Here is a 25,645-nt window from a genome sequence, read left to right as displayed (position 1 = left end):
AAGGAGAGAAAGTAGGTCCCTGAACCCAAAGAAGAATATTCTTATGGCCTTGGTTGTTCTCTCCTTAAAATGAATCTGAATGGCAAGAGGAATGGTGTTGGACATGCTTGTAAACCATGACCTGACTTCTCTTGGTCCCTATCTTTAGGCTCTTATTCAAAGGGTTAATTCACTCATGGTCAAATTGAAAGTCAGAAGTCACTGATTGTCAAATCGACTTCAACAATGTGCTCTGCTCAATTACTGACCCACAAGAAACTCTTGAGTTATTTTTTTTTAAAAACTTGAGAGTGGCCAATCTCTGCCCACAGTACAATAATGACTAGAAATTAGTACACAATTATTTTAAAATAGAGAGAGAGAAATTGTCAGACTCTTCTTGGCATCTCGTTAGAACTATTTCTTCTGGCCTTTGCCAGTATGTTAATATGTTAAATCTTGTCTCATAGGAGAATGCCCCTTGCATTAATTTTTCTTAAGGCTGCTATAACAAAGTACCGCAAACTGAATGTCTTGCATTTATTTATTCTCTTACCATTCTGGAGGCCAGAAGTCCAAAATCAAGGTGTTGGCAGGACCACGCTCTCTCTGAAGGCTCTGAAGGAGGATTTATCTTTGTCTCTGCCTCGCTTCTGGAGGCTGCTGGAATTGGCATTCCTTGGCTTATAGGCACACATCACTCCAGTCCCTGCATCTGTAGTCACATGACTTTCTTCCCAGAGTTTCTGTGTCTATATTCTAATTCCTCTATTTTTATAGGGACACTAGTCATCAGATAAGGGCCCACTCTGATCCAATATGACCTCATCTTAACTTGATTACATCTACAAAGACTCTTTTGCTAAATAAAGTCATATTCACAGACACTGGAGGTTAAGATTTGAACATATATTTTGATTTTATTTGGAAGTGCTCTCCTGATTTGTAAACTCTAGAAATTAATCCAAATTCTAAAAAGCCACACACACACACATCAAACCATACACCCAAAGCCTGTCTTTGAGCCAGACTGGCCTTTGAGCTGTCAATTTGTCACCTGTAGCTTAGGCTTTTGGAATAAAAAAAGCCATAGAGACCAAGACTTTTTTATTTTTCTTATGATTCATCTTACCATGTCCTGCTTAGGTACTAAGCACTGACTCTCTGCTTCAATGAAGGGACAGGAAATGTTGAAATTACCTGGAGGAAAATAAAAACAAGTTAACACTTTAAAATTTGAAGAATTGTGCTAGGTGCTAGGGATACTTGGCTCCCGACTTTGAGCTTATAGTCTACTGGAAGATATTAATTTGAAGAACTACAGAAATACAGGCACTATGACATTGTTGATTGGGTAGGAGTTGACCAGGTACTTTTTTTTTTTGAGATCTTTTTGCATCTGATGTCCTGAGAGCCACACTCATGAGATCCTATTTCAAATCCCAAACTAGCTCTGGGAGTCAGATTTTAAGTCCCTCCTCCCTTTTATGAAAGTTATCATTTCATGGGGCACCTGGGTGGCTCAGTTGGTTAAGGGTCCGATGTTGGCTCTGGTCATGATTTCGTGGTTTGTGAGTTAGGCTGGGGTCCTTGCTGACAGCTCAGAGCCTGGAGCCTGCTTATGATTCTGTGTCTCTGTCTCTCTGCCCCTCCTCTGCTCACATTCTGTCTCTCTCTTTCCCAAAAACTTAACATTAAAAAAAAGTACTTACCATAAGTGAGCAAGTGAATGGATTAAAAAGCCATAAACTGATCTGTAAGTTCTGCTTGCTTGGTGCTCCAAATGTTGACCTTACTGCCTATCAGACCAGAGCAAACCAAACCTGTTTCATAAGTACTGGGTACATTCGAATTTTAAGTAAGTAAGCAGTTAGACTCTTGGGGCTGAGCTATTCATTGGACAACTGTGTCTGTGAACACTGGGCTTATGCTCTTCTACTGTGTAAGGAGCCAGCTGCCCATAGAGGGCAGCTCTCTGTATTTGGAGAAACATCAAGACAGATGTTACCCTGGCAAGAATGAAGACTCTTTGATCTTATAGACCAAGTGCAGACAAACACCAAAAAACCTAATACGATAAACATCTCTTTAGGGTAACTAAATCCCTCCATTTCTGAAGACAGGAGTCCCTTTTTCTTATTCTTATGACCCCAATCCTCTTTAGAAAAACAAGCAAGCAAACTTGTTTCTGGGCAGGGGTGAATAAATCTTTGTTCCACTATTTAACTGTTTTTTTAAAACAGCTCAAATCTGACCCTGAGGCCCCAACCTGCTTTCATTTGATACAGATGGGGCCCCTCCTGCCGCAAACAGGTTGTGCAAAGGATGAACAAACAATTCAGGAGGTCCCTCTAGTGGATGATCCATGTTTGTGTCTGGTCCATGGTAGCTTGAAGTCTGGTGGCTCTGCTAGTACTTCAGGCAAAGGAAACTGGGACTCAGGGCCCAGGCCTCCTTTCCACTGCTCCCCGTATCCTATCTCCAACTCAGGGCAGTGCTATAAAAGGTGGCTTGAGGTGAGGCAGCTATCGGTCCTCCTATTTGGGGATCCCATACTTCTTTCCTTGGGGTGTATCTTCCTCTTTATCACACTCCTCTTTCTTTTCTCTTTGTCCTCCATACTATTGTGTTTTCTCTCTGGAAACTCTCAGGATATCCAAGATGGCATAATGCACACAGAGAATGCTTGTTTTGGTTCAGGTATCCAAGAAGGAGATGCTAGGACAAGAACAGATTCATTGAGGGAAAATGGGGAAAGAGCTGAGGGGGCCTGGGAGAGCATTTGGACTGTGATGCTATCTGTGTAGGGGAAAAGGAAGGATTTTGGAAGAAAGAGTCTCAGACTACACCACAGTACTAGGAAATTTTGCAAGACCAATGAGGAGTCCTGGAGTCAGTTGCCCATCAGAGGAGTCCTGCCTCTTGCAAGAAAGGGCCTGCCTCCTATCTCTGCTGTGTCTAGTGTTAGGCGGGGAGCAGCCTGTGGGAAGGTAGTCCTCCAGCCAAAATCCCAGTGTATTCAGAGCATAGCATCTGGGGTTGTTTTTAATTAAGCTCCTCAAGACTATATGGTGCCTGAAAATGTTAGTCTGTGTTACTCTTCATCCAAAGCATCTGCCTGATTATAGAGAGATGCTAAACTTCTAGCTTGTAACAATTTTATTAATAGCAATAATAGCGGTGCTTACCATTTAGTAATAGAAAGCTCTTTTATGTACCAGGCACTGCACTAAATAATTTTTGTGCATATCATATCATTTAATCACTAAAACAACCCTATGAGATAGCTATGATCATTAGTCCATTTAAGCGATGGGGGTTGTTATGGACTGAATTGTGTTCCACCCAAATTCATATGTGGAAGTCATAACCCCAGTACCCCCATAGAGAATATGACTGTATTTGGAGATAAGTTCTTTATAGAGGTAATTAAAAAATCATTATTGCACTATATGCTAACTAACTTGGATGTAAATCAAAAAGTAAACAAAAAAAAGTTAATTAAAAAGAGAGAGACTCTTAACTACAGAGAACAAACTGATGGTTACCAGAGGGGAGTTGGGGAGGGGGAATGGGTGAAGGGGATTAAGCATACACTTAACTTGATGAGCCCTGAGTAATATATAGAATTGTTGAATCACCATATTGTACACTTGAAACTAATATGACACTGTATGTTAACTATACTGGAGTTAAAAAGAAAAGCTTAATGAAAGAATAAATAAAAGAATTCAGAGATAAAACAAAAGAATACAAAGATTAAACAAACAAACAAAGAGGTAATTAAGTTAAAATGTGGTCTTTAGGTTGGGTCCTAATCCAAATGACTGGTGTCGTTATATGAAGAGGAAATCTGGGCACAGATATGCAGAGGGAAGGTGATGTGGAGACAGCCATCTGCAGGCCAAGGAGAGAGGCCTTAGGAAAAACCAATCCTGCCAACACCTTGATCTTGGATTTCTGGCCTCCAGAACTGTGAAAAAATAAAGTTTTGTTGTTTGAGCCACTCACTGTGTGGTACTTTGTTATGGCAGCCCTGGCAAACTAATGCCAACATATTGTGGCTTAGAGTCCTCACGTAGCTTTGCCAAAGTCACAGAGCTAGCACCTGGGAGAAATAGTATTCAATTTCTTTCATTTCAGAGTCCACTCTCTTACTTTCCTCTACTGGGTTGTCCAAGGTGCCTGGGTCAATGGCTACGAAGTAGTGGAATGTAGATGACAAGGTGACTCAGAAAGATCACTGAGGCAGAACATAGCCTGGCAAGCTGGGAACATCCATGAGAGGGAACCAGGAGACCTGATCGTTATGAGAAAGCCTTTTCCACCCTGCCTCTACCCTCTTCTGGCTGTGTGGGCTTGGCCAATCCACTCTTGCTTTCTGGACTATAGTTACATTTGTGCCAAATGGAAGTATTAGGTTTCCTATGTCTCACTGAGCCGTTTTATCCATAATGAAATTATGATATGAAAATGTGGGGAGAGAGAACTGAATTTGCTTTATTCAAATATTAGTGTGGCTGTATATTATCCCTGTTTTAGCAAATACTAAGAGTACTATTGTAATGGTCTGTCAAAATTAAAGCATTTGTTTTCCATGCTATTCAAATTATATGTGTTCTGATTCCAGAAATTCATGGAGACCATTGAGGCTGCACATTATAAGTAGTCCTATGACTCTTAGACATCAATATAAATGGCAATACCTGTCATCAAGGATGAGCCTAGCAGAATGGACTCATTAAATGTTTGTGAGGATTAATGTAATATAAGTAGCTGGTATATATTGAGTTTTTACATGTGTTAAGTTCTGTTCTAAATGGTCTAAATATAATAATCCACTTAGGACAATCCTGAATGGAACCCCACGAAGAAGAAACTATTTTCATAATCCTTAGGTTACAGATGAAGAAACTGAAGCCCAGACATGTTAACTAGGCCAAAGTCACACAGCTAAGTAAGTGGAAGTGTAAATATTCAAGCTAAGTCACACTGGCTTCTGGATTGGATGTGGGGTGGAGAAGAAATGAAGCATTCAGGATGGCTTCAAGACTTTTGCCTGAGCAACCAGTGGAACAAAATTATCATTTCTTGGGATGGGAAAGATCTCAGGAATTAATGTTTTTAGAAAAACTCAGTTTGGATATGTTAAGTTTGAGATGATTATGCGTCCAAGAAGATGTCAAATAAGTCTATATGTGAAAATTGAGATTTTTCAATGTATGCATTGTATCTAAAGCCCACAGATGGAATAAGGTCACCTATAGAGTGTCCATAGAAAACAAAAGAGATCTGTTGGCTGAGTCCTGGGCATCCCAGTGTTTACAGGTCAAGGAAGTAGGGAGACAGCCTAAGAGACAAAGCAGAGAGAGTGGTCAGAGAATTAAGAGGAAGAGCACATGAGTGTGGTTTCCTGGGAGAAAATAAAGGGGAGAGAGTGATCAGTTGTGTTAAGTGCTGGTGATAGACTGATTACATGGGGACCAAAGATTGAGGACCATTGGAATGAGCCAAGGCATTGTTGACTTTAAGAAGAGCAATTTTCTTGAACAGGTTAGAGGGTACCTGGTTGGAGTGGTTCCAACACAGAATGGGAGGAGGGGAATTGAGGACAGTGATTTTCAATTTTTCTTAAAAAAGAAGATGAGGGGCGCCTGGGTGGCTCAGTCGGTTGGGTGTCCGACTTTGGCTCAGGTCATGATCTCGCGGTTCGTGGGTTTGAGCCCTGCATCAGGCTCTGTGCTGACAGCTAGCTCAGAGCCTGGAGCTTGTTTCAGATTCTGTATCTCCCTCTCTCTCTCTGACCCTCCCCTGCTCATGCTGTCTCTCTCTCAGAAATAAATAAAACATTAAAATTTTTTTAAATAATTAAAAATTAAAAATTAAAATTAAAAAATAAAAATAAAAGAAGATGAGAAATGGGGGGGTAGCTGGAGGAGAAATTGTTTTTATTTTAATTTTTAAGGTGGGAGAAATAAGAGTGCATTTGTAGACAACAGGAATGCTCTAGTAGAGAGGAGAAAATAATTGAAGTATTGGAGTGGGAACTTCTGGAACAATATCCTTGAGTAGATGAGAGGGTGTGAGATCTGGCTGGCCTTGGGTAGAAGCATGGAATTACTGAAGAAAAGGTAGAATGCATCAACATAAATGCAGTTAAGTACATAGTACACTGAGAGGTTGTTGAAGGTCTCTTGTGGTTACTTCAGCGTGCACACACATTCATTAAGATACCACTCTGAGCTCAGTTAAAATTGAAAGTTCCTTCCCTTGTTTTATCATTGCTCTTCACTTTGATTTCAATAAAACCTGCATCATCCAGTAAGTATAGCTCCTTGTTATGTGTCTTTTGTCCTCATCAGCTTAAGAGCTGAAGGAGAGCAGAAGTCACGTCACATTCTTTATTGTTCCCCAACAATTGGCACAGTGCCGGACACACCGTACTCACTGAATAAATATTGGTGAATTGAATTGAACTGAATCTAGTATATTTGTTTCTCTATACATATACTTTAGACCTGATTTTTCTGGAGAATTAAGAAGTTTCCAAGCTCATATTTTCTATGGATTTGTGGGTAAATTATTCCGTGTTTCAGTCTATTCTGTTAATTGTATTACCTGCTTATTACTGAATTTCATATTCATGGAAACTTACAAGGTTTGCTCATTTTTTACAAAAACTTGAACCTTAATTGGGCCATGGCAACATCCTCAAAAGGGTTACAATATATAAGAAGATGCAAATAGCTCCTTTTATAATTGACATAGTGTTCAATTTGCCAAAGTACTTTTTATTTTTTTAAGAAAAGCGTAAATTCACTATAATTGACATACCGTGATCTGAACCTGTAGAAGTCAATGAAAAATCCTAACATCTGGTTAAAAGGTGCCAGAGGATCACCACCTTAGAAGAACCACCTAGGAAGAAAGGATATACAACCAACTGGGTACATGTAGTGAGAGAAAATGTACCTCGCTACCTCGAGCTAAGAATCTGCAAATGGGTTGATTTTCCACTGTATATATTTTAAGCAAACTTTAGGTGACAGTAAATTCAAGGTCAAGTGTAATAGTTAGCTGTGTCATTCAATGTGGCTGAAGTCTGTCAGTACTTGTCCAGCAGGAAATTCAGTAAAGTATATTGTTGAGGACACATACTTGGACTTAACTTGTATCCCATCTCAAATGACTTAGTTTCCTGGTCTCTATAATGGCAAGATAACATTATCCAAGTCATTGAGTTATGAGATGTAAATGATCTAATGCCCATAAAAGTGCAATATCCAGAATATCAGTAATTTTAGCTATTATCGTTTGTTTTAATGATAATAACTTTTAAGATTTTTTTTAAAAATTTTAATGTTTACTTTTTAAGAGAGAGAGCACAAACAGGGGAGGGACAGTGAGAGAGGTAGACACAGAATCCGAAGCAGTTTCCAGGCTCTGAGCTGTCAGCACAGAATCTGACACAGGGCTCATACTCACAAACCATGAGATTATGACTTGAGTCCAAGTTGGACGCTTAACAGATGAGCCACCCACGTGCCCCGACAATAACAATTTTTTAAAATGCAGGCTGTATTCTACTTTGGGTCTCCCTTTTTCTTCTTTTGATACTAGTACACTTCCTTTTTTCTCTAATCCTGACTTTTCATCTCTGACCATTTTTCTTCCACTGTAGAAAAATTGATGGTACCAATGAGGAAGAAGATAACACTGAGCTGGATGAAGAAGGAAGGCCAGTGCAGACTTCCAGGCAGAAGCCCCCACTCTGCAACTGCCACTGCTGTGGCATCCCCAAGCGTTACATCATTGCCATTATGAGTGGGCTGGGATTCTGCATTTCCTTTGGGATTCGCTGTAATCTTGGAGTTGCCATCGTGGAAATGGTCAACAACAGCACTGTATATGTTGATGGAAAACCAGAAATTCAGGTCAGAATTTGGTGGGGGCTCTTTTGGCCACAGCTGTGCAAATGACTTATTTTAGGAAAGAAAGCATGCGCCTCTTCCACTGATGTGACAAAAATGTAGAATGGCTACCACATGCCAGGGACTGTGTAAGGTGAGGGAATAGAACGGTGAACATCACAGGATGGGCCCTTGCCCTCATAGAGATGTACAAATAAGTAATTACAATTCATAGTTTGGGGCACCTGTGTGGCTCAGTTGGTTAAGCTTCCAGGTCTTGGTTTCTGCTGAGGTCATGATCTCACGGTTTTTGAGTTCGAGCCCTGTATCAGGCTCTGTGCTGACAGTGTGCAGCCCACGTGGGATTCTCTCTCACCTTCTATCTGACCCTACCCTTCTGGCACTGTCTCTGTCTCTCTCAAAATAAGTAAACTTAAGAAAAGTAATTCATAGCTGTAGGTGCTATGCTAAAGACGTTCAGAACGCCAGGTGTCATAGAGGAGAACTTTAGACCAGACTTTGATATTGTGAAAGGATTCCCAGAGGAAATGATGGCTTTGAAAGATAAGGAGGGATTGACAAAGAGTGTTTGGTGGGGTGAAAAGAAGAGTGAAGAAAAAGGAACATCATGTGTGAAAGACTGTCTGAGAGAAGGGAGAGGGAGGGAGAGAAAAGGAAAGATAGAGAACGGGAATGATGTGTTTAGGAACTGAGATAGGAGTTCTTCATCTTTTCTGTGCAATGCCATGGACCCCTTCGGCAACCTGCTATAGACTTATAAACACCTTTTCAAAATAATTTATTTTAAATTCTTAAAATAAAATGCATGTGATTATAAAGGAAACCAAGTATGATAGGATACAGATGTCAAAGTATTTAAAAATAAAATTTATGATATATAGAGACATATGGACTTCTCTATGAACACATCAGATGACAAAATCTAGCAATGGGTCTAACAATTGCTGTAGCTTTAAAGTTTGAAGTATAAACCATAGTTTAAGATAGTGGTGATGATTGTGATGCAAACAGATTTATAATTTCCACAAGTGATAGTCACAGATAGTGATAACTACTATGGTATGTTGCCTACACTCATGATCACAGAAAATGCTAAATTTCAGCTAGCAGTTAGTGAAACTAAAAATGATGATTTTTCCCATCCAACTTCATAGATCAACAGGATTCCATCCTTGGACTCCAGGCTGAGAACCTCTGTTAAGAGAGTAGAGTATTAGAGTGAGCATCAAGACAGGGAGACACCCAAGGGGCCCCTGGGTGGCTCAGTCAGTTAACTGTCTGACTTCAGCTCAGGTCATGATCTCATGGCTTCATGGGTTCGAGCCCTGCATCAGACTCTGTGCTGAACGTTTGCTCAGAGCCTGGAGCCTGCTTTGGATTCTGTGTCTCCTTCTCTCTCTGCCCCTCTTCCCCTCACACTCTGTCTCACTCTGTCTCTCAAAAATAAATAAATGTAAAAAAAAAAAAAGACAGGGAGACACCTGGGTAAATAAGGGTGAGGCCAGGTAAAGCCTGTTAAACCATGTAGGGAGTCATAGGTGGGCTTTGGGCAGAAAGGTGGTATGATCAAAGCTGCTCTGGAATAATTATTGTCTAGCCAGTGGTTTCCCAGTGGACTGGGATAGAAGTGAGCAGAAGTAGGAGGCCCAGTTCAAACCAAGGCTGTTGTAGTCATAAGCAAGCATACTCTGATGTGACTTAAAAGCATTGTTTTTATGAATCACTGGAAATATACATTCTGGTTTGCTTCTTAAGTAGTAGGCCTAGAGAAGTATAGAGGCTATGGGGAAAGAAATGAAAATATATGTCCAGTAGATACCCAATAAGTACACATTGCATTGTATTGAACACACATGCTGGAATAACTCATGTGGAAATACATTCAGATTGTAGAGAGGTATCTAATAGTTCTCTGGTCCTTGTCCATATGTGAAGAAACATTTAGATCAGAGTTTCCCAAATTGGTGTTTGGCAAGTCACTGTTCTGCTGTGAAGAAGAAACGAAATGAAATGAAATACAGCCTTTATTGTGCTGTATCCTGTGAGAATCTCCAATGGGGCGGGGTATGGTGTGCATATTTCCTGGACTTTATTGTAGAACACTTTCTTTCATGCCTCATTATTACATTACCTGGAACAGTTCCTGCCAAGCACTGGTTTGGGAAAATTTGATTTTGATCCACTAAAAAGAAGTCTTTAGTTGGCTCTGCAAGTTGTGGGTTTTTGTTTTGTTTGGTTTTATCTTTTTTAGCTAAAAGATTATTCTGTCAGATGAAAAGAGCACAATGGAGAGTCTTCTAGCTTCTTTTTTATGCCACGGCTGAATTTGTTCTAAAAGGATATGCTAGTTGTTTATTTTTTGGTGGGGAGGGAGGGCAGTAGAAGTGTAATGGGGCAATCCATGCATTTTTTAAATAAAGGATGATGTATATTAGTGAGGTTTCAGATGTGTATCACATGCATTCTCCCAGTCTTTTGTGAGCAAGGTTAGCTAATTAAAACTTGGCTGCCAAGGCCCAGATCAAATGAGATGCTGGTTTGCATTTGTTTGTTGCCTGGAAAGATAGGCCTAGGTCAACAGAATCTGCTTTGAGGCATGTGGAAGAGACATTTTGATAAACCTAAGGAGCAATGCTAGTGTGTGCTCTCTGGTGTCAATCGTTCTCCCTTAGGAGTCTTAGAGAAACGGATTGAGATCTAAAATACGCTTTGCATCATTTTTTCTGGTCTCAAAAATAGGAGTTTGTAGCCTTTCGGAAACTTGACAGTAAATCTAGTTTATAGCAGGTCATTTCCCTTTCACTCAGATAGAACAAAGCTTACATACCAGGTGAACATGTTCAACCTGATGACAAAGATTTCACTGATTGTTTTAAGGTTCTGAATATCTGGTATTTTTGTTTATTTGGTTTTTCATTTTATGGTGGGGTAAGGCTAGATATTTTTAAATATTCGTTTTCAAAGGAGAGAGAGAAGTAAGCAGCATAGATATGTAGGTCTCTCAAATATGTGACATATATTCTACCAGTGGTATACAGCATAGTTTTAGCTGATGTGTGAATATTCATTTTTAGTTTAATAATTATGAATTTTAAAACATGTGAATCACTTTGAATAGCATCCAGCATATGGCAAGCAATAAATAAATGACTGATGTTTGAGAAACTCTGCAATCATCCCTTTTTAACCTCAGGAAAAGTCCAAACTCCTTCCCATGAATCATGAGTCCTGGAGAGTTAAGAGGATGGGCTTTGGAATTGGCCAGACCTTATTTCAAACTTAACTTCTGGGACTTTGGGCAAATTGCCCTTATGTCCTGGTCAGGAATTACTGGTTGCAAGGAGTAGAAATGCAGTGAAAACAGGTCAAATTAAAAAGGGAATTATGGTAAGGTTGTAGGGGATCTTATGAGAGTGAAGAGCAGAAAGCAGGTCTGATAAGTTTATTTGTGCAGTGTGTTCCCTGGACAGTGGGACCTAGCCTGTGGTGGGACTGAAATCCAGGCTCTATTCCATGAGGGGCAGAAAAGGAGTCTTTACCTATTTCCTTCCAAGGCATAAACAGAGGCCTTGCCAGGAAGACAGAGTGGAGCTGGCCCTACTGGGAACTAGGAAATCCTTAACTCAGGTCTCCAGCTTTGTTGCTCCACATGGTCCCTCGTCTGCTTCTCTCTGAGTATGCGCCACCGTCTCAGGCCTCTCCATGGACTGTTTTCTCTCCTTTTCCATGGCTTCTCACTGCTCTCCAAAGCTGAAGTGCCTTGCCGGGGAGCTGATGTACTTGATTGGCCTTGACTCCAATGAGGCTTGTTTTTGGTTCAAGTATTCAGTGTTTTCAAAGTAAGATTTCTGTGTTCAGATTGGAGAGAGAGACAGAGAGAGACAGACAGAGAGAGCCTGATTAGCCACTCAGGGGGGAGAGGCCCATGGTGCTGAGATGGGGGGTAGGGGTAGAGAGTGCTCTCCAAAGGAAATGTGAGCAAGGAGGCAGGAACGGTATTTCTAGCAACTCTTTGCTGACCTTCATTGCCCTTATTGTAAAATGGGAATAAAAGACCTGCTTTGCAGATCAAATGAGTTACTTTGGTGCTGATATATTAAGTAGTTATATTAGTTTCCTAAGGCTGCTGTAACAAATTACCTCAAACATGGTGGTTTAAAACAATTGAAATTTATTCCCTTACAGTTGCGGAGACCAGAAATTTGAAATGAAGGTGTCGGAGTGTCTGGGTGGTTCTGTCGGCCTAGTGACTCTTGATTTCAGCTCAGGTCATGATTTCAGGGTTGTGGGTTGGAGCCCTGTCATGACAGCGTGAAGCTTGCCTGAGATTCAGTTTCTCTCTCCCTCTGTCCTCCCCTTCTCTTGTACACATGCCATCTCTCACTCTCAAAAAAAAATAAAAATAATGATCAGGGCCACACTCACTCTGAAATCTCTGCAGAAGAGTCCTTTCCTGCTTCTTCCATCTTTGGGGGCTTCAGGTGTTCTTTGGCTTCCTTGGTTTCCTGTCACAAGTTGTTACATATTTAGCATATGTATGCATAACTCCAGTCCCTACCTCTGTCTTCACTTGAGTTTTTTGCTGTGTGTCTTCTCCTCATCTGTCTCAAATCTCTCTCTGTCTTTCTCTTATAAGAACACTTGTCATTGGATTTAGGGCCCAGCTGGATAATCTTGGATAACTCATCTCAAGATCCTTGGTTTTATCACATCCACAAAACCCTTTTCCCAAATAAGGCAGCCTTCATAGGTTCCAGAGGTTTTTGTGTGTAAATCTTCTGGGGGCCATTCTTCACCTAACACAGTACCAGACATGGTGGCTAGTTTATAGTAATAGTGCATACATGGGGCCATTATGATTCTAATGGGGCTTAAGAGATGATGAAAGTCAGTTCTTAGCAGACCTACATGCTCTTTGTCATGTATCATCTCCTTTGGAGAATAGACCAAAGCACCATCCCCTCAGAGAGAAAAGTGTGAGCAAAGGTCACTGTGATTGATAATTAGCTTCTGGATGAAGTGGATCCCTCTGCCTTGGATCCTTGGTTCCTTGGGTCATTCCATGATGCAAGGCAAAGAACTCTAGTCTTAGAAAGTGAGGTCTCCACAAGCAGCGCAAAAAACTGTTGTTTTGGGGTCAGATAAGAGGTCCTGGTCTTGGCTCTCCTTGTAACTAATTGTATGACCTTGGGCAAGTAACTTACTCTCTCTAAGCCTCAGTATCCTTATCTACAAAAGAAGAGCCAATGATTACCTGTAGGTGTTGTAAGAATTAAGGGAGGAAATATATAGACAGTGCCTTAACAAAATTGTGTCCCTCTTCTGCTATAAGCTTCCAATGGTTTCCATTCTTTTTGCATAAAAACAGAGATTTTTATGGTGACCTAAAGGGCCTTTCATCATTTGAGCCTCTCTTACTTTAACTCCTATTCTCCTGTCCTTCATTCATTACCTTTCAGCTATCCTGATATCTTGCTATTCCTCTAACCTCAGGGCCTTTACACTTGCTATTTCTCTGCCTAGAAAGTTCTCTCAGATACTAAAGAGCATGATTTTGCTTGCTTCTTTCTTGTAGGGCTTTCTTCAAAAGTCACTTCCCCAGTGAAGCCTTCTCTGGCTCTTCCATCTAAAATTGCACTCTACCTCACTCCTATCCAGCACTTCCTGTTCCCTTACCTGCTTTATTTTTCTCCTCATCCCTGATCACCATCTAACACAGTTTGTACTTGTTTGCTATCTGCTGTCCGCACTGGAATTTTTGTGAACTGCAATCACTGTCTTCCCTAGTGCCTAGAAAAATGTGTGGCACATAGTAGCACAAAATAAAAACTTACTGAGCTGATTTGAATTAATGATTGTTACTTTCATTTATTCTTTTTTTTTATAAAAGTAATCTCTACCCAATGTGGACTTGAACTTATGATTCCAAGATCAAGAGTTGCATGCTCCACCGACTGAGCCAGACAGACACCCCAGTTTCATTTTGCTCTTAAACTTCAACTCCTAATTGGCAAAATGGGAAATAATGTATAGAGGACAGGCCAATGTTACATGGAGTGTGATCTACAACTCAAAGGCAATTCTTGTTTGAGTTAGTATTTACACTATCTAGCACCTTACCTGGCACACAGGAGGCACTAGGTGAATGTTGAATAAATGAGCAAATAAATATGTAACAACTTGTGACAGAAAAATAAACTGATGAGAATTTATAAGGCATACTATCTAGATAATTAAGAACCCTTCCTCCATAAGAGGAACACCTTACATATTGATATCAGTGCTTTTTTTTTTTTTTTTTAAAGAGTTTGTTTTTAAGAAATCTCTCCACCCAGCCTGGGGCTTGAACTCACAACCACAAGATCAAGAGTTGCGTGCTGTACAGATTGAGTCAGTCAGGTGCCCCAGTAACTTATGAAACCATTCATGTATTAACTCATTTGGCAAATATTTACTTGTACGTTCCAGGAATTTATTTTAGGTATGAAGGCTATAAAGTCAAAATGACATGGCTAGCACCTTAGAGTTGCTTGCCACCAGTGTGGGAAATGTAAATGTGAATGGCTGGTTTGAGAACAGTATGGTGCAGCGGCCATAACTGTAGGAACAGAGGTCTGTGAGACAAGTGTAAGAAAAAGTGACACTTCAAAAGGGAGTTGGGGAGCTTCTTCAGAGGAAGGGATCTTTTCAAGGAGTCTGAAAGGAATGAGTTACTTTGTGAAGAAAGTAATGACAGGGAGTCCAGCCCTGAAGACTCACATTTTCAATGGCCTAAGAGTTGTATCATATATATTTGTATCATATATATATGTATCACATATATGTCTATTTAAATTTGTACATAATCTCGCCTTGCCCTCACTAAAAAGCAAGCTCACTGGGAGCAGGGATTTTTTTTTTTTTTTTTTGCATCCATTGCTATATCTCAAGCATCCAAGAAGCCATCCAGAAATATTTGTTGAATAAAGGAAGGAAAGAAGGACCTCGTGGGGTTATTATGTAGGATCATCAGTGAAAAATGGTGGCCAAGTGTTTTCTTACAAACACAACTATATCTGATTTCTCATTTCAGACAGCACAGTTTAATTGGGATCCAGAGACAGTGGGCCTTATCCATGGATCTTTTTTCTGGGGTTATATTGTGACACAAATTCCAGGTGGTTTCATTTCAAATAAGTTTGCTGCTAACAGGTAAGACAAATTGATGTAACATGAATGCAGTACAGATCATAACATGATTTTGTGTTTTTATAAAATCTGCACAATTGGCTCTTGATTTAGAGACACAGAATGAGAGATAGGAGCATTCCAATAGATGTGATACACAGATTGATCCCATATGATTCTGTTCCCTGAGAGTCTCTTTTTATTTACTTTCTTGTCTAATTTTAATTTATCTTGCAATTCTTTTAGTGATTATGTAGTCAAAAGGGTGATTGAATCTGAGAATCAGTTCAGGAGAAACAGGAGAAACAGTTCCTGAACCCTAAGTAACTCACTTGGTGACCTCTACTGAGTCTCTTTTCTTCCTTCTCTGGGTCTCTGTTTCCTCATCTATGAAATAAAGCGTGGTTTAGGTTATGTTTGAGTTCTCTTTGACAAGTGACATTCTGTGATCCTATGTACTATGTTAATATATTCCTGTACCATAAAGGTTTTGTCATATGGGCAGTAGGGGCTTGCCTCTAGATTGTAAGATGTCTTCAATGCTCTTGAGATTCTACAGCAGCTGTTTGGGCAATTAAAACTGTCCAAGATGGAATGAGCTGCCTCAAGGAGCAGTTGAGGTCTCTGTCAGTAGAGGTATTTAAGCAGAAGACTGCCACTTGGAAGAGATGTAGGGTATATATGTAGCGGAAAAGGAGCGTACTAAATATTTCCAGGTTCCTTCTGATTGTATGTCCCGTGTGATTTGTACATATGTGTATTTTATGAAATGTACATTTTATAAAGCTTTGTTTCTCAAACTCTAAAACACAACTCATGAGATGATAATGAAATCAACATAGTGATTTACCAATGAGCACATTATTAAAAAAGAGAGAAAAATAGAAGATAATCAAATAGAATAGGAAATATCTTAGTTCATGCACACTTAAGTATTGGTTTTTGAAACTTGTTTTAGTTAAATTTGTGTGTAGGATTATGTATTGGGTTGCAATATAAAATATATTTTGTTTTATAGGTCAATGTCAAAAAAGTTTAAAAGTCACTACCATAAGATCTAAATATGTACAAGCCTGACTGTATTTACCTATGTTCTTGTCTAATTTGTGTCCTTCATTCATTGTCACTTAACCTATTGTATTCCTTTCAAAAAGTGATAGAATATTGGCTTATATGGTCTTTGAATTTACTGCTTACACTTCAGCCATAAAAAGAAATCTCATATAATATTTCCCAGCATGTTAAAAGGGCTGAGGCATCATTAATGTGTGAGAAAGGAAGAAAATGCTGCCTGTCCTTTTCTCCCAGGATAATCTGATCCAGGCAGGAAGGGGAGGGCAAATGACACTGGGCAGCGAGTTGGGGGCTAAGACAGGTAGGTACACAGCCTGTTTTGTGCTTGGATAGTCTTAGGACATAGCACGATTTTAGATACGGTAGCCTTCTAGTAAAGTGAGAGCAGAATTGCAAAGCAGGAGACAGAATCCAAATGTGCAGATGTCATGTGGTATAGAGTGAGTCAGTTGAGTAGGACCAAGCAGAATGGTACATCTCCAGCAAGCTCAACTCCTGTTGGTCGGTTTCCAGCTTCAGGACCTCATTCAGGTCAGACATCCCTGTACTGCCAAAAACCTGTCTGTAACTGTTCCAGGGATGAGGTCAGGTATCAAAACAGCCCAGAGTCCAGCCTGGAATACACCAGACCCTAACATGACATCTATTTCTCTTTCTATTAATTTCCATGGTGATTTTCCATGAATGGTGAGGTTCATTCCTGATGTTTAACTAGAGTACCACATCCGTGAGTGGACCTGCCCACTAACACAGTGTTTTGGTCCCTCAGGGTCTTTGGAGCCGCCATCTTCTTAACATCAACTTTGAACATGTTCATTCCTTCGGCAGCCAGAGTGCATTATGGCTGTGTCATGTGTGTCAGAATTTTGCAAGGTCTAGTGGAGGTAGGAGTTTCTTTCCTTAAAGTTTTTTTGATATTGCTAAATAAAGTATGGTCCTTTAGAAAATTCAGCTTCTGAGGAAAACCTGCTTTGCATAGTTTTCCAATGTTCCACATTGTTCTGCTATTTTCACTCTCTGGTTTTGACTACAGTTACGAGCAGTTTAATGAAAATGACTTGTGTGATTACAAATTTGTACACAATAAAGGACTATTTCATAGAGTGCAGAATTTCAGGTGAGCCAGGAATGGTCTTAGAGATAATCTAATCCAACCCTTTAATATTTCCTTTAATAAATGAAAGGACTGATGCCCAAATCCTTTAGTTCACATGGCAGTGGCCATTTCCACTAAAGCAATTGAAATGTATTTATTAATAAATCTGTAAATTTCCAGGGTGTAGCGTTACACAGAGATTTAACTCAGAGAAAGAGGTAGCATGGTAGAGAGTCAAAAGGTAAATATTTTGGACTTTGACATATGTTCCATGTGGCAACTACTCAACTCGACCATTGTAGAACAAAAGCAACCAGAGATAAGCAAATAGGCATGGCCAAATTTTAATAAAACTTTTTGGGCACTGAAATTTGAATTTCATACGATTTTTACATGCCATGATATATTATTCTCCTTTTAATTTGTTACTCACTTGAAAACCATGAATACTGAGTAGTAGATAGAACTGTTGTATCACTATATTATACACCTGAAACTAACATAATACTGTATGTCAACTATCCTGGAATTTTAAAAAAAAGTTTGTTTTTTAAAAAAATTTTTTTAATTTTTTAAATTTATTTCTGAGAGAGAGACAGCGCGAGCAGGGGAGGGTCAGAGAGAGAGAGGGAGACACAGAATCTGAAACAGGCTCCAGGCTCTGAGCTGTTAGCACAGAGCCCAACGTGGTGCTCGAACCCCCGAACTGTGAGATCATGACCTGAGCCAAAGTCAGATGCTTAACCGACTGAGCCACCTAGGCACCCCTAAAAAAAGTTTTTAAAGAAAAAATTTTAATGTTTATTTATTTTCTAGAGATACAGGAGGGGAGGGGCAGAGAGAGAGGGAGAGAGAGAATCTCAAGCAGGCTCTGCACTGTTAGTGCAGCTCAAACCCACAAACCATGAGATCATTACCAAGCTAAAAATCAAGAATCACATGCTTAATCAACTGAGCCACCTAGGCACCCCCCCAAGAAAAGAACTTAATAAAAAAATAAAAAATAAGAAAATAAAAACGTGAGTCTAGAAATGTAAAAACCAGTCCTTCCTCACGAGTAATACAAAAACAGATGGTGTGCTAAATCAGGCCATAGTTTCTCAGGCCCTGATGTAGAGCAGTGTTTCCCAAGCTCTACCCTTTCTTACTTTTGTCATATCCATATACAATTTGTACTATTATTTACCTATAGTTTTCCCCTAGATCAGTTCATTTAAAAAGCCCCTACACTCCCCAAAAGAACATCATAAGCAACAATATCTTCGAAATCATGGGTTTCGTGTGCCAGTTACATTTTTGTCTGAAGCCCGTTAGAATATACATGTACCAATTATGACAAAACATGTAGGTTGTGGGCATCTTGGTGGCTCCATTGGTTAAGCCTACAGCTCTTGATTTTGGTTCAGGTCATGATGCCACAGTTAGTGGGTTTGAGCGCTGCGTCAGGCTCTGCACTGACAATGCAGATTGTGATTCTCTCACCCTCTCTTTCTCTGCCTCTCCCTTGCTCGTGCTCTCTCTCTCTCTCTCAAAATAAATTAATGAACTTAAAAAAAATGTCGGTTGTTGTGGCAACTCAAATCTAACTCTAGTCCCGCTAGAGGGACATATACTGCACTTTAGAAAAAAGTGATGGGTAGAAAGAACATGCTATTAACGACCGTGAAGACCAGAGTAGTTACCTAATGGTTCTAGCCTCAGGTTCTACACCTTGAAATGAGGAGATGGATCAACTGATTGCAGAAGTCCCTTCCTATACTGATATTCAATAATAATATGAAACATAAAGACCTCTTCCCCATCCCCCACCATTCTTACATTTGAGCTGATATTCAAATTTCAGCATCTGTGCAGTCAGTTAAAATACCTGACACAGGCTACTTGGTATTTATAAATTGGGCTTTTATGTTGTAGCCTGTCTTAAAGAAGCAGGATCCGTATTTTAAACAAACAGAAACTGGAGTCAAATCAAATAATTTATTTTCAACTGTTTTGCCAGGGTGTGACCTACCCAGCCTGCCACGGGATGTGGAGTAAGTGGGCACCACCTTTGGAGAGAAGCCGACTGGCCACAACCTCTTTTTGTGGTAAGTGTATTAGAATTGTAAGCTTTACTTGAGAATGCTTTGGCTTCAAGTAAAGATCTTACTAGGTAGAATCTATTTTTTTTTTTCACATAACAGAAGTCCAAAAATGACACAATTGGCCCTATTGTGTCAAATGCTTTACCAACTACAGAGGCAGCTAGCTTTTCCAGTGCTTTTAGTAGAGAACGGTAAAAAAGAAGGGGTTGGAAGTGGTTGTTGAATTAGCCAACAAATATTTGCCAAAATCAAAAGCAGAAGAGATTGAATCATCAAGCCCTTTCCTCCTCTTTTTTTTACAGATGGAGAAACTGAAATTAAAGTTTATAGTTTAGTTTCATTGAATGGAAATTAAGGTCCAAGGTCACACTGAGCATGGAAGGGGATCTAGACAATCTGATTCTCTTTGTTATTAAATGTTTATTTATTTAGTTTTGAGGGGGGTCTAAGGGGCAGGGAGAGATTGAGACAGAGGATCCAAAGCAGGCTCTGCACTGACAGCAGAGAGCCCAATGTGGGGCTGGAGCCAAAATCAAGAGTTGGATGCTGAACCGACAGAGACACCCAGGTGCCCCAGGACCACCTGATTCTTAATTCAGAAGGTTCCTCACTACATTACTATGTACACATTATCACAGAGATCTTTTAATTAATTTTTGCCATTACATTACAGATGAAAATGGAGGCCATCCATCTTACCTGAAAGTATATTAGTGGTCCTTAAGTAGTGATGTGACTTTAATTCCTGGGTCATCAGACTTCACCTTGTTAAGGTTGTCTTACTCCAGGTCATGTTTTTGGAAAGGGCCTCTATGTATCTCAGAAATAATCAGTATTTGAAGGGTCTACCTAGATACCAATCAATAATTGAACAAGGACAGTGCATGCTGGCACCATCAACACAGTTGTAAAATATACTTTCCAATCTTTTTTTTATGTGGGGAGGGGCATGGGAAGACAAAAATACTTTAGGTCATTAAAACTACAATGGAGACTGGGAAAAATTAGGATCAAAATTTAGTTCTGTCTAGTTTTTCAAGCTAGTGTGACTTTCCTAAGAGAAACTAAATTGTATTCCTTAGCTAAGGGGAGAAATAATGTTTCCTCTTAATTTCTGTGAATATTATAATTTATTCCTCCCCTGCTGTTTCTCTTTGCTTTCTTAAATAATAATAATAATAATAATTAATAATAATAATAATATAGAATCTCTGGGACTTTGGTGTGAATATTCACCAATGTGCCTATTTTATGCCTAGTTTGGAACTAAATGCAGAGTGAGATATCTTGCGTCTTTAAGCTCTCTTGTCCTTAGAAACCATTTTTCTCCTCTTGCTTATAGTTCAAGACCATCTCCACTTCCACTATTGACCTTGTGCCAGCTCTAGAAGAATATAAGATTCTGACCTTGTGAGATGTCAGATCCTTGACTTTATTTTCTTTCGATGGTTTATTTATAAGGCTTTTCATTTTGATTTGCCAGCAACGCAAGGATGACTAGCTGCCACTCCCCATTCTTGGTGTTTTTATAACCCTTAAAAGGTTGATTTACGAAGTAGTTTGACTCTCAAGGAAAGTTACCTGATCAAAGTCATAGGCTTTATTACTTTTCCTGGCTAAGGTGTGGCCTTGGTTTGAAAGAACAGTCAAGGAAAAATGTCATTAGAAGGAAACCCAGATTTGGGAGTAATCGGTTCTTACACAAAAAATATTGGAGTTGACAGGGTCTTTAGGAAATATCCAGTCGAGTAAGTTCTCCCAGCTAGGGAGGGCAGAACTGGGGACTTTCCCACCCCAAATGGCTAGTCTGCTTCCTCCTGCCATTCCACAAGCATTGGAGGGCTCCTCTGTCCTCCACTGCCAGCCCACAGATAGATCAAGGTACAGTTAGCTCCCCCAGGGCAGTTTGGATGGTGCACCCCATGGGGGTATGCTCAGGGGCTGTGGGTATGACAGGAGATGACACGCAGCCATGTCCAGAAGGATGAGGAAAAGTTTATCTACTAGACAGGGAAGGACAGTTTAAAGTGTAAAATGTCCTCTATGAAAGAATGATTCCTAGTATGAGGAAATAATGGGCATTTTTAAGTGGAGGAGGCAGGACTATGGATAAAGGCTCTGGATTCACACCTGTGTGACCTCAGGCAATTTGCCTCCCTTCCCCCAGCCTTGGTTTCTGCCATAAATGGGGATAATATTGGTACCAACGCCAAGAGGTTGAAAAAAGGGTTAAATAAAATCTTGGGTCTAGAATCTTCAGCCTTATAGTGGACACACACAAAGCATCCAACACATCTTAGCTGCTGATGGTTATTCCCTGACCTTCCCTGTCCCTAACATTTCCTACCCCTCAGTTCCAGGAAATATGGCCCAGGGAAGACCACCTTCTCCACACCCACAGCAGAATCAGGCCTGCAGCTCTTTCTAAACAACATGCCTTTGGATGCTTGTCTTCCTGGTTTGAGGAAGTTGAGGTTAAAAAAAAATGCATTGTCATTCTGTACATTACAGTAGCGTAATGGCATTTGTGCAGCACTAACTACAGCTTACAAAACATCTTTAGAGACATAGTTTATTTGATTCTCAAAATGACTCTGTGATATGGAGATTTCATTCCCAACTTCTATCTGAGGAAAATGATTCCCACAGACTGAGAGACTCCCTCTGGTGCCGTGATGCTCAGGTTTGGGATTCCAGGCCAGTCAGGCCCAGGTTGGAAAGATGGAATTTAATCTCTTTCTCTGGGAAGATCCCTAAACTCCCATTTCCTGAAGGTCTCCCTTTGCACTAGGATCTGAGATACAGAATTTCCTGTTGCTACTCACTTTTTCTGAGCAAGAATTTTTTCATTCACAGCTCAGAGGGAATTTTAGGCAGTAATTTTTTTTTTTTTTTTTTGATTCAGTTAATACTGATTGGGAGTTTTCAGGGCTTGTATTTCTACAGCAGATATCACAGAGCTGTAGGGCATAGTGGAGGCCAGGCCTCTAGTCTTCATTATCTTGTCTAGACAAGACAAACATCCACATATAGGTGAGTATTTACAAGGTTAAGTATTTACAAAGAAATAAACTTAAACACATGCCCATTCCAGAGGTAGGTGGAGAGAGAAGCCATCCTGTTCATACTGCCATCCTGGAATAGAACTGTTTCCTGATTAAAAAAAAAATCAAGACTCTAAAAAGACTGATTTCTTAATAGTCCGAAGTCCCTCATTTAAAGACCTTCTGAACTGTGAGCTCTGAAAGACAGATCTATTTGTGCCTTTTCTTGCTGTCTTCAGCACATAGTACTATACCCGGTTGGGGGGCCTGGGTGGCTTTGTTGGTTGAGTGTCTGACTTTGGGCTCAAGTTGTTATCTCATGGTTTGTGGGTTCGAGTCCCACGTCAGACTCTGGCTCACTGCTGTCAGTGTGGAACTGCTTTGGATCCTCTGTCCCTCTTTTTCTGCCCTTCCCCTGGTCACACTCTCTTTCTCTCTCTCAAAAATAAAATTAACATACAATAAAATATATTGTACCTGGTTGAATTTTTCAAATTTCTCTGAGGTTTTTCTTCTTGTTCTATTTTTTCATGTAATTCCAAATTGCTGTGCCTGAGCAATCTTTGTCTCATCCCTCCATGGTACCTGGATGTAGTTAAAGGGCATCCGGTGAACTTTCTCTGCTGGAAGCCTTGTGGTAAGGCACACGGGGAGTTTGTCCCTCTTCACAGAGGCATTCTGACTCTCGCTCGGTTCGATTCATCCTCATCTCCACAATAGGAACTCGAGATGGCTTGAAGGGGCATGAGGGGCAGTTGCTAAGTTTCCATCCATGTTTCCTTGTTCTAGGTTCTTACGCGGGGGCAGTGATTGCCATGCCTCTGGCTGGGGTATTGGTACAGTACATTGGATGGGCCTCTGTCTTTTATATTTATGGTGAGTAATTTGACTCTATGAGTTCCCATGGTTGACTCATAGAAATGGTATTTTACTGTATACTGGGATTGGCTAAGAATTTACTTTATGAATGGAGTGCCTGCATAGCTCAGTTAGTTAAGTGTCTGACTTTTGATCTCAGCTCAGGTCATGCATAATCTTTCCATTAGTGAAACTGAGCCTCACATCAGGCTCTGTGCTAATGGCATGGAGCCTGCCTGGGAATCTTTCTCTCTGCCTCTCTAATGTTCGCTCTGTCTCTCTCTCTCTCAAAATAAATAAATAAATATAAAAAAAGAATTTACTATATGAAAATAGAGATTATTAAAACAAGTTTATCATGTAAGTGGAATACTTGTCTGTTTATGATTCATTTAATGCTTATGTTAAAGTTTCTTTCTTAATGAGAACAATATTACGTTTCTTTATGTGCCAGCCAACAACAGGAAAAGCAACAAAATACTTCCTTCTAGATGAACATCATGTCATATGGCAATATTTTGAGAATCAGACAACTTAGAGACAGAAGACAAGGAAACCATATCATTAAACCTTTTGTTTTTATTGCAGGTATGTTTGGGATTATTTGGTACACATTTTGGCTTCTGCAGGCCTATGAGTGTCCCGCTGCTCACCCAACAATATCCAGTGAGGAGAGGACCTACATAGAGACAAGTATAGGAGAAGGAGCCAACGTGGTTAATCTCAGTGTAAGTAGAGATGGACAGATAAAGACTGCCTATTTTCTACTTCTTTTAGTGATTGTGTTATCCTCTCAAGAAAAATAATATGTCAATACAGTCACTAAAAATCTCCTGGTATTTTTACTCTCTAGAAATTTAACACACCATGGAAAAGATTTTTCACATCGTTGCCAGTTTATGCAATCATTGTGGCAAATTTTTGCAGAAGCTGGACTTTTTATTTGCTGTTAATAAGTCAGCCTGCTTATTTCGAAGAGGTCTTTGGATTTGCAATAAGTAAGGTAAACACATAGATGCTTCAAATGTTCTTGGACCTTAAATCTCTTGCTTCTACTGAAAAAATCTTTGCATGATATGATAATTAAATTGCTGATCAAAATTCATAACAGTTCTGTGACACCTAATACCCTAGGGGTCAAACAAGTTATATATTTTGGGCACAGTATACCTAGCTATTTAATTTCTTTTTTGTAAGGATCAGAGCTGTTTTAAGGTGCTTTTAAGGACTTATGTTCTATTCTATCTCAAAGTGTTTTTGAAGCTAAACTCACAAAATGCATATTAAGTAAGAATAAAAAGATTTGAGGGTAGAGGGTTTTTTTCCTTCTTATAAATTACTCAGTGAGTAGCAGTAAGATCCTTAAAGCTTACTTTGCAGACCACCGTTCTCTCTATAATGGTAGTTATAGCAATAATAACCATTGCCTTGTATGATTTAGAAAGAACCTCTTTCAATGTCCCCAGCCACTGTGATTAGGTTGTCTGCATTTTAGGGAGGAAAGGTGTATGTAGATGGTGAAACATAAGCCGTCATCATGAGAGAATTAACCACCTTCCTACAGGGAAAGAACAGCGGCCTAGTAGAGGTAGATGTTTGCATAGCTCCAGGTCCTGTGTGGAATGATCATGGAGGAGCTATATATATAGTCAAGTCCTAGTGGTTGCCATCCATGAACGCTCACTCTGTGACAAGTGTTTAACTACCATGTGCCAGGCCCTGTGGCAGGTGCCGGGGCCCCCGTGACGAATACAAGTCAGGTCTGTCCTCAAAGAGCTTCCAGTCTGGTGGGAGAGACAGGTCTATACTTAAAAGCATTCACTCATTTGTTATTTATTACAAAATTCAGGCCTATCTGGGTCCCCTATAATTAGATGATTAAACTTGGTGAGGGGTGGGCAACGATTAGGGAAGTACATTTGTCTGAAGCAGCTAAAAATAGCTCATTGTTTTTTCTTTTCTCTCCAGGTGGGTCTTCTGTCAGCAGTCCCACACATGGTTATGACCATCATTGTGCCGATTGGAGGACAATTGGCTGATTATTTAAGAAGCAGAAAAATTTTGACCACAACTGCTGTCAGAAAAATCATGAACTGTGGAGGTACTATGGATTTCATTGGTGGCTTAAGTAGCCTTTACAGAGTGAGATGAACTGCAGAGCATATTTTGGGGGTTCTGTCTAATCATCAAAAAGGATCTTAAAGGCCCCTAAATCCATCCCCCAGCTCTTGAGCATCCATCACACCCCTGCTAACATCCAGCTTGTGCAGCCTGAGATAGGACAACTTAGCTGGTAAATCAGTCCTCACCTCCAACTGCAGAAATGCTTCTTTCATTTACTCTTCAGCCAAAGCAAACTGATTTCCTGTGACGTATCTTTATTGTTTATCCTTCCCATACATTCTCCCATAC

The 25,645-nt window shown here is 40.0% G+C and overlaps 1 protein-coding gene across 2 annotated transcripts in view; it reads left to right on the top strand.

Annotated features, from left to right (window-relative positions):
* SLC17A8 (solute carrier family 17 member 8) overlaps positions 1–25,645 on the top strand; it is a 44,649-nt gene that overhangs the window by 5,702 nt on the left and 13,302 nt on the right. The window contains exons 2-9 of one of the 2 annotated variants that reach the window (XM_039245592.1): positions 7,661–7,913; positions 14,983–15,101; positions 16,921–17,035; positions 19,247–19,334; positions 23,165–23,251; positions 23,822–23,961; positions 24,087–24,236; positions 25,202–25,334. In XM_039245592.1, the coding sequence (XP_039101523.1) occupies positions 7,661–7,913; positions 14,983–15,101; positions 16,921–17,035; positions 19,247–19,334; positions 23,165–23,251; positions 23,822–23,961; positions 24,087–24,236; positions 25,202–25,334 (1,085 nt within the window). The remainder of the gene's footprint in view (positions 1–7,660; positions 7,914–14,982; positions 15,102–16,920; positions 17,036–19,246; positions 19,335–23,164; positions 23,252–23,821; positions 23,962–24,086; positions 24,237–25,201; positions 25,335–25,645) is intronic. The other variant, XM_039245593.1, reaches the window with a different exon arrangement.

Source organism: Hyaena hyaena, unplaced genomic scaffold (assembly GCF_003009895.1).
Source record: "Hyaena hyaena isolate Hyena2069 unplaced genomic scaffold, ASM300989v1 scaffold_261, whole genome shotgun sequence".
Lineage (NCBI taxonomy): Eukaryota > Metazoa > Chordata > Mammalia > Carnivora > Hyaenidae > Hyaena > Hyaena hyaena.
Note: the sequence above shows the minus strand (reverse complement) of the source record. Positions and strands in the feature narration are given on the sequence as shown.